Raw genomic sequence first — 16375 nt, 5'->3', positions numbered from 1 at the left:
GTGGCGTTCATGGCTCTCTCAGCCAAAAAGCTTCCCAACCCCTGATCTATGCAATCTTTGCTTATACTGTCTTACCAGTTTTTTTGTTTTGTTTTTTTTTTTTCAGAGAGAGAGGGATAGACAGGGACAGACAGACAGGAACGGAGAGAGATGAGAAGCATCAATCATTAGTTTTTCATTGCGCGTTGCAACACCTTAGTTGTTCATTGATTGCTTTCTCATATGTGCCTCAACCGCGGGCCTTCAGCAGACCGAGTAACCCCTTGCTGGAGCCAGCAACCTTGGGTTCAAGTTGGTGGGCTTTTTTTTTTTGCTCAAACCAGATAAGCCCGCACTCAATCTGGCGACCTCGAGGTCTTGAACCTGGGTCCTCTGCATCCCAGTCCAATGCTCTATCCACGGCGCCACTGCCTGGTCAGGCTGTCTCACCAGTTTTAAACACCCATCCTATACCACGGTAAGCTGTAAAAATCAAACCCATTCCTAAGTATCACCTTTCCTAACTACGTTTTCTGATCTCCCTCACATGAATATGATCGCTTCTCCACTGAAACCATACAGTATTTCATTCATGTCTCCATCAGATCAATCACCAATTTCTGCTGTGTGTTACAGCTCTTCATTAGGTTCCTCATCATTCCAAGGCTAGGAGCTCCCTAGAGGCATGAAAAATTTCTTACCTGAATGTACTAAGAAGCATTGCAGGCAGTGTAGAAAATGAGTAACACCTACCTGTTAAATAGAATATGAGGAAGGACCTGAGTGTGGGGAAAATGTGGCACATTCATGGAACAGAGAGAAGCTTACGGCCCCGCTGAAATTACTTTCTGGTGGGGAGCAGAGAAATGAGGATGGATGTGCATATTTAGCATGGCTTTCAAAGGCCACAGTTGAGCTATGCTTTTCAACCTCCTCTGCAGCAAAATATCTGGTTCTTTCATCATATTTATTATAAATTGGAAGTATTTTGTTATTTTTCTTGAATATTGTCTCTCCAAGTCACACATATGCACACACAGACTCAAGTGCGTGTATTAAACCTGCCTCATTGACTTTCCCCAGTATCAAGCACAGTGCCTGGCACATGGTAAATATTTAATAAATATGTTTCAAATTCAAAAATAAAATCTGTGGATCATAGTATCTTGTAAAGATTAAATGCAGTCACATGTAAAGTAACTGGCTTGAACATAATAAGCACTAGAAAATATTAGCCAACTCCCTCCTTCCCTTCTTCTTTTCCTCCCTCCCTTCCTCTCTGAACTACTCCTGCATCAGTTCATACATTCAATAAATGTATCAGGCTTCTCTTTAGGCACTGAGAGAAAAACCCCTGCCCTCATGGAGCTCCCATTCTGATGAGGGAATGACTGGTTCACTTTGGATCTTCACGGAGTAGTACAAATTCAGTTATTAAGAAAAAGGGGTTGGCCCTGGCCGGTTGGCTCAGTGGTAGAGCGTCAGCTTGGTGTGCAGGAGTCCTGGGTTCGATTCTCAGCCAGGGCACACAGGAGAAGCGCCCATCTGCTTCTCCACCCCTTCCCCTCTCCTTCCTCTCTGTCTCTCTCTTCCCCTCCCACAGCCGAGGCTCCATTGGAGCAAAGTTGGCCCAGGCGCTGAGGATGACTCTATGGCCTCTGCCCTAGGCGCTAGAATGGCTCTGGTTGCAACAGAGCAAGGCCCCAGATGGGCAAAGCATCGCCCCCTGGTGGGCATGCCGGGTGGATCCCGGTTGGGCGCATGCGGGAGTCTGTCTGACTGCCTCCCCGTTTCCAACTTCAGAAAAATACAAAAAAAAAAAAAAAGGGGGGGGGTTGTGGCTTGAAGATAGACACATTGTTGGGGGTAAAGAGAGCCTGGAGGGAGGGAAGCCAGTTATAGTATTGCAGGGATGAGTGACTGACTGCAACACAACAGGACTGGATACAGGAAACAATGGGATAGGACACCCATTGGATCTGTGTGATTCAAGTAAGGAAGTGGCAATGATGATGAAAGTTTCCACTCTTGTTAGTTTGCTTTGTTGCCCTGAATAAACAGGAAAGTTAGGAAGGGAAGTTGCTGTGGTTGGTAGGTTTTAGGGTGTGGGATGAGCTCTGCCCTATTTTGAATATGATACCTCTGAAAACATGGAAAGGAATCTAGATAAAAATGTTTAACTCTAGAAGTTAAGGCTTTGAGTGCAGGTGAAGCCCAAACTTCCTTTTTTTTAATTAAAAATTTTTTATTTAAACAATTAATTTTAACAGGGTGACACTGATCAATTAGAGTACATAGATTCAGAGAAAACCTCTCCAGATCATTTTGACATTTGATTATGTTGTATACCCATCACCGAAAGTCAAATTGTCCTCCGTCACCTTTTATTTGGTTTTCTTATGCCCCTCCCCTTCCCCCCACCCCTTCCCTCTCCTCCCTTCTCCTGGTAACCACTGCCCTTTTATCTATGTCCATGAGTCTCAATTTTATGTCCCACCTATGTATGGAATCATATAGTTCTTAGTTTTTTCTGATTTATTTATTTCATTCAGTATAATATTAGTAAGCCCCATCCATTTGTCGTAAATGATCCGATACCATCATTTCTTATGGCTGAGTAGTATTCCATAGTATATATGTACCACATCTTCTTTATCCAATCCTCTATTGAAGGGCTTTTTGGTTGTTTCCACATCTTGGCCACTGTGAACAATGCTGCAATGAACATGGGGCTGCATGTGTCTTTATGTACCTTTGGGGGTATATACCCAGTAGAGGGATTGTTGGGTCATATGGTAGTTCTCTTCTTAATTTTTTGAGGAACCACCATACTTTCTTCCATAATGGTTGTACTACTTTACATTCCCACCAACCTTCCTTCTTTTAAAAAAAATTTTATTTAGAAAATTAAATTTAACAGGGTGACATTGATCAACAAAAATACATAGATTTTTAGATAAACATCTCCACATCATTTGAACAGTCGATTATGTTATATACCCATCACCCAAAGTCAAATCATCCTCTGTCACCTTATATTTGTCCTTCTTTATACCCTTCCCCCAACCCCCTACTCCCCCTTCTCCGGTAACCACTATACTCTTATCTATGTCCATAAGTCTCAATTTTGTATCCTACTTAAGTGTGAAATCATATAGTTTTTAGCTTTTTCTGATTTACTTATTTTACTCAGAATAATGTTATCAAAGTTCATCCATGTTGTCATAAATGATACTTTGTCATCATTTCTTATGGCTGAGTAGTATTCCATTATATATACATATTACATCTTCTTTATCCAATCCTCTATTGAGGGATACTTTGGTTGTTTCCATAAATACCCCAGAAATTCAAAAACATTGAAGACAAATGCAGCCCCACATTCATCGCAGCATTATTCAAACTCCCTTCTTATCACTGTTACAGGATCTGAATAATATAAAACGTGATATTCTAAGTAGCTTCCAAACTCCTCTAGGGATCTGCTCCTTTGCAACAGAATCTGACAATTATCCTGTCTTTTGTTCCTAGAATACAGTAGGGCCCTAAATTATATTTGCGAATTGAGTTGGTTGCTAGTAAGCAAAATTCCATCATCAAGGCAAAGAGAAAAGTGTGTTTGGAGTCAGAAAAGCCTCAGTTCAAAATCTTGCCTGCTTCCTCCCTGCCCTACTATCTATAAGACCATGAGCTAATTGTTAGCCTGCATCTTAGACTCCTCATCTGTAAAATGAATGATCAGATCTATCATGCAGTATGATTCGAGAGCAAGTAAGTTAAATTAAATGTATGCAAAGTTCCTATCGCCCAGTAGGCACAAAAATGAAAGCATTTATTTATCATAGTATTATCTTTATTACCATGCCTTTTAGGTTTTGCCATGCCTTTCACCACCTCATTTAAGCCATCTTCTCATTTGTTACATTCCATCCAGGATGTCCCACTAGAAGCTGTCCTCTTGGAGTAGCCACCTGCCAGCCAGCTCTACAAAAGCTCCCACAGGCCACTAAGCTCCTCTCTGCACGGCTGGCTGGTCCGTCAGCTCAAATCACCCAATTCAACTGACATCACCCCAGCTTGCAAATTCCAAAATCACTGTTAGTACTTTAGACCTGGTAATGTTGACGTCTGGCTTACAAATTGTACCACTGTGTCCTTATTTACACATAACTTGCAGCATACAATGTTTGAAGCAGCTCCACAGTCCAGCATTTAAAAATACTCTGGAGACAGGTTTTCACAGAAATATAAAAGTAATTATGAAAACCGAGAAGGCTATGTCTACATGTTGTTTACTTCCAAAAGGGAAGGACCTGGGCTGCATACATAGCAGGATGAGTTACGATACTTAGGGATATTAGTTCAGACACAGTGATTTCCCTCAGTGATGACAGCAGCCATCAGCTGAGGCACTATATAATCTACCCCAGAATGAAATTAACTTTTTCCCAAAGCCTCATACATTCTACACAAATGAGTAAAAGTACTTTTGAAACCTTCACTTTTCTGCACTCTACAGTCCACCACAAACTTTGGCAATTTCTAATAGCAAAGATACATCCAACACTGTGTATCTGTGTGCATGGCGCGGGGTGGGGGTGGGGTGTGTGTGCGCACATGCACTATGTGGCAAGTGCTATGGATTGAATGCTTGTGTCTCTCCTCCTCCTTCCAAATTCATATGTTGAATGCCTAATCTCCACTGTGATGGTATTTGGAGGTGGGGCCCTTAAGAGTTAATCAAGTTTAGAGGGGATGTGGAGAACAGAGCCCCATGATGGCATTAGTGCCCTCAGAGCTTGCTCTCACCTCCATGTGGGGACACAGCAAGAATGCAGCTGTCTGCAAACCAGGAAACAGGTTCTCATTAAACACCAAATCTGCCTGCACCTTGATCTTGGACTTCCTGCCTCCAGACTGTGAGATATGGATGTCTGTGTAAGCCGCCCAGTCTGGGGCATTTTGTTAGAGCAGCCTGCGCTACAACAGCAAGTGAACATATCACAGTCTTGAAAACACAGATTGGGACGGTTTAGAAAGGAGAAGGGGCCCCCACCCCCGCCCCAGATGATGAAGCGGGCCTGAGTCAACCCAGAGGAAGTCACCAGAGCCCTGAGGAATTTGCTGTGGTCACCAACAGGGCACACTGCCACACCACACCAGAGCCTTGCCTTCATTTTCCTCAGTGAGTCAGTCAGCAGGCGTCCCCTCATAGCGTTGCCCCGGGATCAGCATTTTAGGTGGGAGTAAAGTCTTCATACTGAGATGGCTTTTTCTCATCCTAAAGGTTCCAGGCAAACTCACAATGGTGACATTTGCTGAGCAATGGCTTGAATAAAGGGTTTTCAGAGAGCAAGATGTTAACATGGAGCATAGCTAGTCTGCCAGGGCACAGAGCCCACGAAGGCTCCTTGGGAGGGACCCACAGTCTGCAGTGATGGAGTGAACAAAAAAGCCCAAAACATCCCACGGCAAGAGAGCTGTGAAGCAAAGGATCCTGCAGCCGGACCCTGCCAGCCACACTGGCCAGAGCTAACTGATATAAGGTAAACAAAATAGTGCCTAAAAGAGGATTGTACAAAGAAGCTAGCATAAACCCTCCATTTAATTCTGAACTATTTTTCTTAAATGCCAGGTAACCTTCAGTAGCCCCCCCCCAAAAAAAAACCCAAAGGAAATTACTTTTCTCCCCTACTTATTCACTGTAGAATCAAAATGGTTCTATCTTTACAGAGTTTGGAGTTCATCTTTTCAGTATTCCCTAAGTCCTCTAAATATTAAAAAAAAAAAAAAAAAAAAGGCTGTGATTTTTAAATTACTACTTACATAACAAAAAGATCGCCTTGCCTTTGCTGTCTTCATTTCTCTTTAAAGATAACTATTCTATTCTGAAAGTTCTAACACTGCAATAGCCCTTGCATAATTTATCTGGACAGGTTTTGGTCGGGGATTTGTGGAATCAGAACACTGCCTTGGTGTGGTGGACCAAAAGTTTTTTGCTCTGCAGTTTTACCTGCACGATTTCTGAAGAACAGGCCCAAATGACCTGTGATGTTTGCCAATCAAGTTACCAGAATCCTAAATTGTGTACTGAACTAAAATAAACACATAAATATATTTCCCCAAAACATTCTGATATTGGAGTTATATAATTACTTTTCATTAATTAAACTGGAGTTTTAAAGGAACACCTAATTAATTCCATAGTTGGGAGATTATAACTAACGACTTCCACTGTAGCACAAAAACCAGTGATCACTAAATTTGATTTTGAAACTACGTACTCTGAGTTTCCTCTTTTACCCACAACTTTCATATGGTGTTCAAAGTCGGGTGTGGTTTCATGGGGTGTTGTGTGTGTGTGTGTGTGTGTGTGTGCGCGCGCGCGCGCGCGCGGGAGGGGGTGTGGGGGTGGAGGTAGAATGAGAGGAGACCGAAGGGAAGGATGGGAGGGAACTTGGCAAGAAAAACCCATCGGGGACGCCCATTGAGGGTCTGCAGAAGCTTTTTGCTGCGGAGAATTCTGCTTGTTGGAATAAAATCAGGCTTTGGAGAATTCTTAAGGACTTCAAGGCGCTGTAGTCTCTCTTATAGGCGAACGTACACAAGAAAGCGGAGGCCCAACTTAAACTTCGGTAGAACTTGGAACAAACTACGGGCGGGGCCCAGGGAGAACAGTCAATCTCGTCTAACGGTTCCCGAGAACCGCTAGGAGCCCTCAATCTCAGCGGGCAGAGGGCACGATGACTCACGCCAGTGACTCAGCGACCCCACCCCGATCCCCACGGGCTTTCCTCGGCCGCTGCCCAGCAGCTCAAGAATTCCAAAGACAAATCATGCCCGTTAGGTTCCTGAACATGAACCCCAAGACAAGAGGGTGAAATAAGTGCGGCCACAAGCGGAACCCCTTTCCAAGCGCGCTGTGAGGCACGGGGCCGAGCCCTGCGTCCCGGGTGTGCGCCCTCCACCTCCCGCTCCAATCTCAGACACTCTTTGTTTCTTTCTCGGTGCCTTCGAACCTGCTTGATACCTTACTCCCACTCATCCTGCGCCTCTGCCCGCGGGTCTTCCAACCTACTCGCTCCCCGCGGGCCACCCACAGCCCTGTTGCGCCCCCCTCCACAAACCCGCGGCCTTCTCCCACGCCTCTTTGGCACGGTGCTCAAGACCCTTTGATCCAGTGCTGGGCGCATTGCCCCACCACCGTACGACCCCGCCCTTTCCAGCACCCAGGGGTGAGCAGAGCTTTGGCTATCAAAAGGAAAGCTCCCGAAAGTCCCAGTACAGCCAAGAAGTAACGGGAATGGTGCCCAGACTCGAGGAGCCGAGAAGTCGGGATGAGAAAAGCTCCAGGGCGCCCCTACCCCAACCCCCCGCCCACCCTTCTCGTTACTCGCCGAGTCCCCATTGGCTGAGATAGTAGTGGGAGGGAGAGTACAGGTTATAAAAACTGCGCCCTCCGCGGGGTCTGGTCCTCTGCCGCTCTTGCTCCGGAGTTCCCGCGCCAGAGACGCAGCAGCGCTCCCGCCGACCACACCCACCGCACCCTTGCTCGCCTCTCCGCCGGGAGCCAGTTCGCGCCGCCGCAGCCGCCCAGCCCACCGCCACCCTCCGCAGCCATGTCCACCAGGTCTGTGTCCTCGTCCTCCTACCGCAGGATGTTCGGCGGCCCCGGCACAGCCAGCCGGCCGAGTTCCAGCCGCAGCTACGTGACTTCGTCCACCCGCAGCTACAGTCTGGGCAGCGCGCTGCGGCCCAGCGTCAGTCGCAGCGTCTACTCCTCGTCCCCGGGCGGCGTGTACGCCACCCGCTCCTCGGCGGTGCGCCTGCGGAGCAGTGTTCCTGGAGTGCGGCTGCTGCAGGACTCCGTAGACTTCTCGCTGGCCGACGCCATCAACACCGAGTTCAAAAACACCCGCACCAATGAGAAGGTGGAGCTGCAGGAGCTGAATGACCGCTTCGCCAACTACATCGACAAGGTGCGCTTCCTAGAGCAGCAGAACAAGATCTTGCTGGCCGAGCTCGAGCAGCTCAAGGGCCAGGGCAAGTCGCGCCTCGGGGACCTCTATGAGGAGGAGATGCGGGAGCTGCGCCGGCAGGTGGACCAGCTCACCAACGACAAGGCCCGCGTCGAGGTGGAGCGCGACAACCTGGCGGAGGACGTAATGCGGCTTCGGGAGAAGTAAGGCGGCACGCGCGCGGGCCGTGGGGGGGGGGAGGGAGGGAGGGAGGGGGAGGGGACGCCCCCCACCTCGGGAGGAGCTGCCACGCCCTGGGGGATGCAGTCGGCTGTCGCTGCGGCGGGCGGGGAGGGAAGCGGGGGAGTCGGGCTGTGGCTGAAGTGGTGCAGCCCCGCCCGGAACTCAGAAGTTGCAGTTAGCGTTTCCCCTCTCCTCCCACTTGTTGCCCAAGAACACCCGTTTAAAGTTACAGATTTCTTGAAACTACAACTTTGTAGTAGAAAGAAGGCCCTTGCAAACTTTGAGAATGGCTCTCCAAAGTTTTAGAAGTTTCCTTGGCTGTTTCTGGCGGGCTGCCAGCCCTGGAGCGGAGGAGGGAGGAAAGGATGGCTGTGCAGCCCGAGAGACAAAGGATTGCCAGGCTTCTCGGAGGCGGGGTTGGCGGCGTTCTCTTTGCGGGTCCGAGCCGCGACCGTGGTGGCTTTTCCACGCTGCGGCCCAAATACCTATAAAACCTGCCGACAGTTACGAAAGCCGCAGTCGCTAGCTGGCTGCCTGCAGAGGAGGCGCACCAACTTTTGTCTCGAGGAGCAGCGACGGCTACGTGGTAGTTGGGTGTGGCTGCTCCGCCTCTTGCGGTTTCCCGGTTCCCCCTTGGTTAATGTGCGTGCAACTGTTTCAGGTTGCAGGAAGAGATGCTTCAGAGAGAGGAAGCCGAGAGCACCCTGCAGTCCTTCAGACAGGTTTGTAACTCCACTCCCACCTGCAACCACCGGACCCCACCCACCCATTCAACTCACTGCCACGGGGCAATTCTAAAAGTTCTCCGTTACCCCAAGTCTAAATAGTGCCAAACTACAGGTCTGTGCGCAAGGCCCCCTAGTGGCAGAAAGGCCCCACACTGGGGCTTCTCCGAGGAAAAACCTTTGGATGATTTAAACCGCCCCTTAGGACATAGAATTTAATTTTTTGCTTTGTTTCCAGATTTCTTCCAAATTATTTTTTTTTTCATTTTAGTTTTGCAACACATTGATATTCTGATTTAGAACAATTACAGTCTTGAGTTAGATTGCGGTTTGCTAAGTTAGCAAACTTTTACAAGGCTGCAAAAAGAGCAATTCTGCCCTGTAGTTAGTAAACCATGTTGGAGCATAAGAAACTTAGTTTAACTGGCATTAAGCCAGCAAATCTTTTCTTCTAGGCAAGTTCCATTATGGCACTAAAGTTAGATGGTAATATCGCTATGCACAAACTATTTTGTGATCTTGTAAGGGTGAGAAGGAGCCATCTGTCCTCTGGCTGAAAGGTATTAATGGTTTCTCTGGGCTTCACTATGGAATGTAGATACAGACATTCTGGCCAGTTTGGTGGCTCTGGTCAGAAATAATAGGAGTCTTTGTGTTCCTCGAGAAGCTTTGCAACAGGCTACATTTTTATTGAATATGTAATGATGCAAGCACAGTTCTAATTGGACACAAGTATTTGCTAACATCCCTTATCTAATATCTGGCTGAGACTTGTGAATTATGTGATGTGAAAAGTTCTTAAAGCTACAGTCACACCTCACATTTGGAAAGTCCTTTATTGGATCCTTGAATTATTTAATATCCTTTCTATGAATAAAGAATAACCCTAAGGCTGAAGAATGGAATTTTAATTAAAGGGTTTTCTTTTTTCTCCAGAAGTTAGATGGACTTAAAGGATCTTTTCATTTAAAATTGGAATCCAAAAGCAGAAGAGTTTCCAGCATAATCTTACTCTCCTGAACATTTAGTGGGATTGGCCATAAAAGCACTCTCACATGAAAAGTCTAGAATAACATTTGAAGCAGAAATACATTTGCCAGATTAATTTAAAAACAGCAATGTGTGGTTCATTTTAGTAACTGAGCATTTATAATCATATCTGTAATGTCTTCTGCAAAATAGCGCGTAATATAAAACAATGTTAGTAAAAAGAAGGTCTGTTTAAGGATTAGGTAATATTCTTCATATTATTTTTAGTGAAGTAGACTATCACACTGAACTTTTTTTTATAGAGGCTAGTAAATTATCTTTATTTTTTTAATCCTTATTTTTTTATCATTATGCATTCCTCATTCACTTTTCCAGAAGGTGGTGGAAGTGTGTCACTGTTTTAAGACTTTAAAGCTATAACCTGTACAGCAGATATAGTTGCTTATAAGACAAGAAGTATCAAAATCCTCATGACATTCCTTTGAGGGGAAGTAAAATCTGAGTTTGCCAAATTACACATTCTGATTTGGAATGTAGCAGTTTACAAATGGTGGAAATGCAGGAGAGCCAAAGCAGCAAGAATTCTGCATACACGGTAGTTTCCTTATATGTAAGCGTTTTAACTAGTCATTCTAAACCAAGGTAAGCAACTGAATTGACAGAGACAGTGCTAAGTGAAAAGGAAGGACACACCCTTGTAGGATGAGACAGAAGTTTCAGGGGGAAAACATCCACCAGAGAAAGCAAAGGAAATACAACTTAGAGTTATGTTTCTTTTCCTGATTTGTCTGACCTGAATTGCTGCCAGTGCTCATCCTAAATTGGAGTGTAAACCTAGCCTTGCAACCTGAATGTTGGATGACAACATGTTTGCTTTGGATCATAAGGATACGTTTCAGATGATCTGAATAGAGAAACAAAGAGCTTAGGTATACACTGAAACTTTTGAAACAGAAGTTTCTGTTCTACATGGACTCATGTATTTATGAAGTTATGAGATCTGGTCAACTGCTATCACCACGGTATTCTCTGACATTACAAAAAAAAAAAATCTTAAAATGCTATGGCATTAATTTTCTAGATTAAAAATAAAGCTTCGCAGCCCTGGCCGGTTGGCTCAGCAGTAGAGCATCGGTCTGGCGTGTGGAAGTCCTGGGTTCAATTCCTGGCCAGGGCGCACAGGACAAGCGCCCATCTGCTTCTCCACCCTTCCCCCTCTCCTTCCTCTCTATCTCTCTCTTTCCCTTCAGCAGCCAAGGCTCCACTGGAGCAAAGTTGGCTTGGGCACTGAGGACGCTCCATGGCCTCCGCCTCAGGTGCTAGAATGGCTCAGAATGCAGCAGAACAACACCCCAGAGGGGCTGAGCATTGCCCCCTGGTGGGCACGCAGGGTGGATCCCGGTGTGGCACAAGTGGCAGTCTGTTGTCTGCCCCCCCTTCTCACTTCAGAAAAATAAAAATAAAGCTTTGCTGGTATAATGTAGATTCAGTAATAATTCATTGAGTGCATTTTACTCTGTTAGATTATTTATTTTTTAAAATTTTCTACTAGCAACCTTGAGTACAACATTGGGTCACATTCAAATTTATTAAGTAAGAGAAGAAAACATACTATATTGAGCAGTGGGTGATTTATTAACTTATTCAAAGGTCATAAATTTGTCAATACCCTTTTTATCATTTAAGACAGGGGTCTCAAACTCGCGGGCCGCATATGCGGCCTTCTGAAAAATTTTGTGCGGCCCGCAGACTAATCCACGGGCTTACTTAATTTTATCCAAAATATTTTGAACTTCGTGGATTAGTCTGCGGGCCGCACAAAATTGTTCAGCGGGCCGCGAGTTTGAGACCCCTGATTTAAGACAATAAGCTCATATGGTTAATTTAAAATGAAATAAGCTACAAACTTCAGCATCCTTCAGCTCCGTCTTTTCTCTTTCCATAATAGGATGTTGACAATGCTTCTTTGGCACGTCTTGACCTTGAGCGTAAAGTGGAATCCTTGCAAGAAGAAATTGCCTTTTTGAAGAAACTCCATGATGAAGTAAGTGGGTTGCTTTCAGTAAATGAATGAGGTGAAGCTGTACCCATACTCAACATGGCTCACCTGTCTAGTTTTTTGTTTTGTTTTGTTTTATTTTTAGGAAATCCAGGAGCTGCATGCCCAGATTCAGGAGCAGCATGTCCAAATCGATGTGGATGTCTCCAAGCCTGACCTCACAGCTGCCCTGCGTGACGTACGTCAGCAGTATGAAAGTGTGGCTGCCAAGAACCTTCAGGAGGCTGAGGAATGGTACAAGTCCAAGGTATGAAACAAGTCAGTGTGGCTAGAACAAAAGAAATGACATTTTGTTCTGCAAACAGTGTACTGGTCTGCGATTCCTAAATACCTGTTAGCTCCAGTCAGAAAGCTGGCTTTAACTTCAAGTTTTATATGTTGCTGCAGCCTCCCCACCACTCTCAGCAGACTCCCTCCCCATTACTCTTCCTTGATTCTACTTCAGAATAAACCCTAACACCATGCCCTTGACCTCCACCCTTTTAAAATGAATGTAATAGGATGAATTTCTACTTGAAACTATCAGTGTCAGCATTCCACTCCTTTTTCTCTGATTCTCAAAACAAAAATTTAGACACAATTTGGCGGACACTGAGATTTGAACTTAAAGTATAAAATTTGGTTTCTTTCATGCCTTTGTGATCTTTAGGCTTTCTCATTTGCTCAGGTAGAGTCTTAGATAGAATCAAGTTGCTTGGGTGACCTCTGTTTCTGATTTCTTTCTGCCAGTTTGCTGACCTCTCTGAGGCTGCTAACCGGAACAATGACGCCCTGCGCCAGGCCAAGCAGGAGTCCAACGAGTACCGGAGACAGGTGCAGTCTCTCACCTGCGAAGTGGATGCCCTTAAAGGAACCGTGAGTATCAGCAGCAATAAAAGAGGGGAAATAACCTATTTGCATTCCTTCAGTTGCCCAAGCTCATGGCAACATCTGAACAAAACAAATGAAGAAAAATGTCTATTTTTATCCAAAAAAAGTCAAGACAGATTCAAAAAAAGCACTTGTGATCAAATGGATTTAGCTTAAACTATTGCTCCCATAAAGAAGGGACTTGGTGTCTGTATTCTTCACCTAAAACTGGGGTGTTTACCATTTGCCACTAAGGGAAATGGTCTGTAAATGGTTCTGGGAATAGCTGGGTTTTTCTGGGAAAATATAACATTGGAAGCCTTTCTCACCTCCTGCAGAATGAGTCTCTGGAACGCCAAATGCGTGAAATGGAAGAGAACTTTGCTGTCGAAGCTGCTAACTACCAAGACACTATTGGCCGCCTGCAGGACGAGATCCAGAACATGAAGGAAGAGATGGCTCGCCACCTTCGTGAATACCAAGACCTGCTGAATGTTAAGATGGCTCTTGACATTGAGATTGCCACCTACAGGAAGCTGCTGGAAGGCGAGGAGAGCAGGTATGGAACAACTTCTGTGCACAAATTAGGCTCTGTATCAGGCCACTCACTTTACTATTGTATCTCATTTCATCTTTAGAGCATTTCTTAGAGGTAGCTGCTTACCACTTTTTATAAATAAGGAAACTTAGGTTCAGAGAGATTGAGGAACCTGCCCTAGTCAGCTAATAGCAGAGCTGGAATTTGAATCTATGATTCTGTGAAAGGCAACGCTCTTCCCGTTCTATCAGCCGCCCCCGCCCCTGCCATGCCCCTGTGGAGAAAATGCTTGGAGCAAAACAGTGTTTAAATGTACTAATGTGATCAGTCAGAAGTAAATGCTCCTTAAGTAAATCCCTCACTTATAGAAATGCAAGAGTAAATTTTCATATTTGATAAAAACTAGAAGTGTATAAATTTGTTCCTTGTCATTTGAGTTATTTTTTAAACATTTTACTGTTTTTCTTTTATCATTTGTAGGATTTCTCTGCCTCTTCCCAACTTTTCTTCCCTGAACCTGAGGGGTAAGCATTTGATTGACATTTATGAAAAAATTTTAAAACCATTCTGTTTATAATGCACTCATTTTAAAAATGATACTTGAAAAATGTCATATAAGAGGAAGTTCTATTAAACATCCATACTTTTCAAACCCAACTATTGTCTGACCTTTGCAAACTCCCTTTGCCTTCCTCCTGCTGGAGCGCTCACTGCAGTGGTTTATGTCATGTTTACCTGCAGTGGTGTCACGCTGGATTTTAAAATAGATAATAGTTGGCCCTGGCCAGTGGCTCAGTGGATAGAGCATCGGCCCGGTGTATGGATGTCCAGGTTCAATCCCTGGTCAGGTCACCCATGAGAAGCTTTCATCTGCTTCTCTCTCCCTTCTCTCCCTCTTCTCCTCCTGCAGCCAGTGGCTCAGTTGGTTCCAGCAACAGCCTGGGTACTATAGATAGCTCTGTTGAAGTGCATCAGCCTCAGGCACTAAAAATAGCTCAGTACTCCGGTGTGGATACTGGGTGGAGCGCATGCAGGAGTCTGCCTCACTATCTCCCCTCCTCTCACCTAAAAATAATAAATAAAATAAAATAAAATAGAGAATAGTCTTCAGAATATTTTGGGAGTAGTGCTTTAAACAGTTGTGAACAAAAGTCATAATTCTTTGGACAAAATGGTTATTTTCTTTTTAAAATTCCATTTGTATTCATCTTGGGTCTTTTTTCCTTGTTTAGAAACCAATCTGGATTCACTCCCTCTGATTGACACCCACTCAAAAAGGACACTTCTGATTAAGACAGTTGAAACTAGAGACGGACAGGTTGGTATCTTTAAATCAGAACTGGTGTAATCTCAGATAGACACTGATAGCCTTTTCAGTCATTAAGTCTAGCTCAGATACAGCCAGCTAATTTGGGAGGTTTCGTTTCTCTCGGGCCGACTAGAAAGAGAATAGGCCTCTTCTTCGAGCACTGCACAGAGCCAGCTAAGTAGGGCTGCTCCTAGATGCGAAGATGAGAGAGCAGGCCTCGAACAGTCCCAAGTTAGTGATTTCTCTATGGTCCTTAATTGAAAAGGGAAGTACAGCTTCCTTAAGTTATTTTCTAAACTAACTTTATGAACTATTTCATTAGACTACTAATGTCTTGATCCTGGACATATCACTGTCCCTCAACACTCATAGGCCTTGTTACATAATACAAGTACATGACATATGATTAAGTAGTTTGTTACCTGGCTATGTCAGGAAAGAAATGGTAGAAATTTATTGTGATCCTCATTGCAATCTTCCCTTGCACACAAAATGTTTTATTGCTTTTAAACTTGATTGCATAGAGTTATTCTATCATTCTTTCTCATAGTTTTGTTTTTATTTTTGAAGTGTTCTTTTTTCCGTTAGATGCTTACTTTGCTTAAAAGTGAAGAGCATCTTTCATATTATCTGCCCCCCCCTTCCCAGTTGTAACCCTTGTCGTGCAGAACCAACATAACCTTCCAACTTACCCCATAAATTACATATAATTGGTAGGGTTTTTCTTTGTCATGCTTAACGGGGTAATTTAATCTTTAGCGTTGTAGTATTATAATTGATTTGAGTTTCCTCTTTTTTAACAGGTCATCAATGAAACTTCTCAGCATCATGATGATCTGGAATAAAAGTTGCACGCACTTGGTGCAGCAATATATTACCAGCAAGAATAAAAAAGAAATCCATATCTTAAAGAAACAGCTCTCAAGTGCCTTTCTGCAGTTTTTCAGGAGCGCAAGATAGATTTGGAATAGAAATAAGCTCTAGTTCTTAAGAACCAACACTCCCAAGATTTAGAAAAAAGTTTACAACGTAATCTAGTTTACGAAGAAAACTTGTGCTAGAATACTTTTTAAAAAGTATTTTTGAATACCATTAAAACTGCTTTTTTCCAACAAGTATTTGACCAATGCGTCTCTGCTTCAATAAATCTTTGTAAAACTCTATTGGTGTCCTAATTATTTGATAATATCTATACAATTCTCTCAATTTTATTATGACACTCTGTTTCAGTTAAGTATTTTTTGGTCCTGTTGGTTAATTTGCTGCAAAAAAAAATTTAGGTAAACTTGATAATTTCTATTTACCTATGCTTGAGGTATAGTTCTTAATTTGTTCATTATAGGTAAGTTCACTTTCCAATTAAGTATTTTTTAATTTATAAATAAATTATACATAACAAAAATGTACAAAAATGATGTATTTTCACAAAATAAGTGCAGCTGGGTCCATATCTATATGTAATTTTAGTTCTAACAAATGGACTACTTAAAATTAAAAACAAATAAATATACATACAAATATATGTATTTTTTGATATTTGTAGCATATGAGTAGCACAAACTCTCCTATGGGAAGAAAAGCACAGGGTGGTGGGCAGGATGGAGAAGCTGCATCTTTCATGAGCAAGGTGTAAAGAACAGGGAAAAGTTCAAAGTTTCAACATAAACTCCTTTTCTGTGTATCTGTGTGATACCTAATCTGTATTTATCTCTAGGTTTAGATATT

At 43.8% G+C, this 16375-nt stretch overlaps 1 protein-coding gene across 1 annotated transcript; it reads left to right on the top strand.

Annotated features, from left to right (window-relative positions):
• The first annotated feature begins 7435 nt into the window (after positions 1 to 7435).
• VIM (vimentin) lies at positions 7436 to 15813 on the top strand. The gene is made up of 9 exons (XM_066280849.1): positions 7436 to 8161; positions 8842 to 8902; positions 11844 to 11939; positions 12040 to 12201; positions 12684 to 12809; positions 13142 to 13362; positions 13822 to 13865; positions 14574 to 14659; positions 15454 to 15813. Exons 1-9 carry the CDS (start codon positions 7599 to 7601, stop codon positions 15493 to 15495), a joined length of 1401 nt encoding a protein of 466 aa, XP_066136946.1. The 5' UTR covers positions 7436 to 7598; the 3' UTR covers positions 15496 to 15813.
• Positions 15814 to 16375: the final 562 nt, after the last annotated feature.

This window comes from Saccopteryx bilineata, chromosome 5 (genome assembly GCF_036850765.1).
Source record: "Saccopteryx bilineata isolate mSacBil1 chromosome 5, mSacBil1_pri_phased_curated, whole genome shotgun sequence".
Lineage (NCBI taxonomy): Eukaryota > Metazoa > Chordata > Mammalia > Chiroptera > Emballonuridae > Saccopteryx > Saccopteryx bilineata.
The sequence above is the reverse complement of the archived record's forward strand: the minus strand, read 5'-3'. Positions and strand labels throughout refer to the sequence as shown.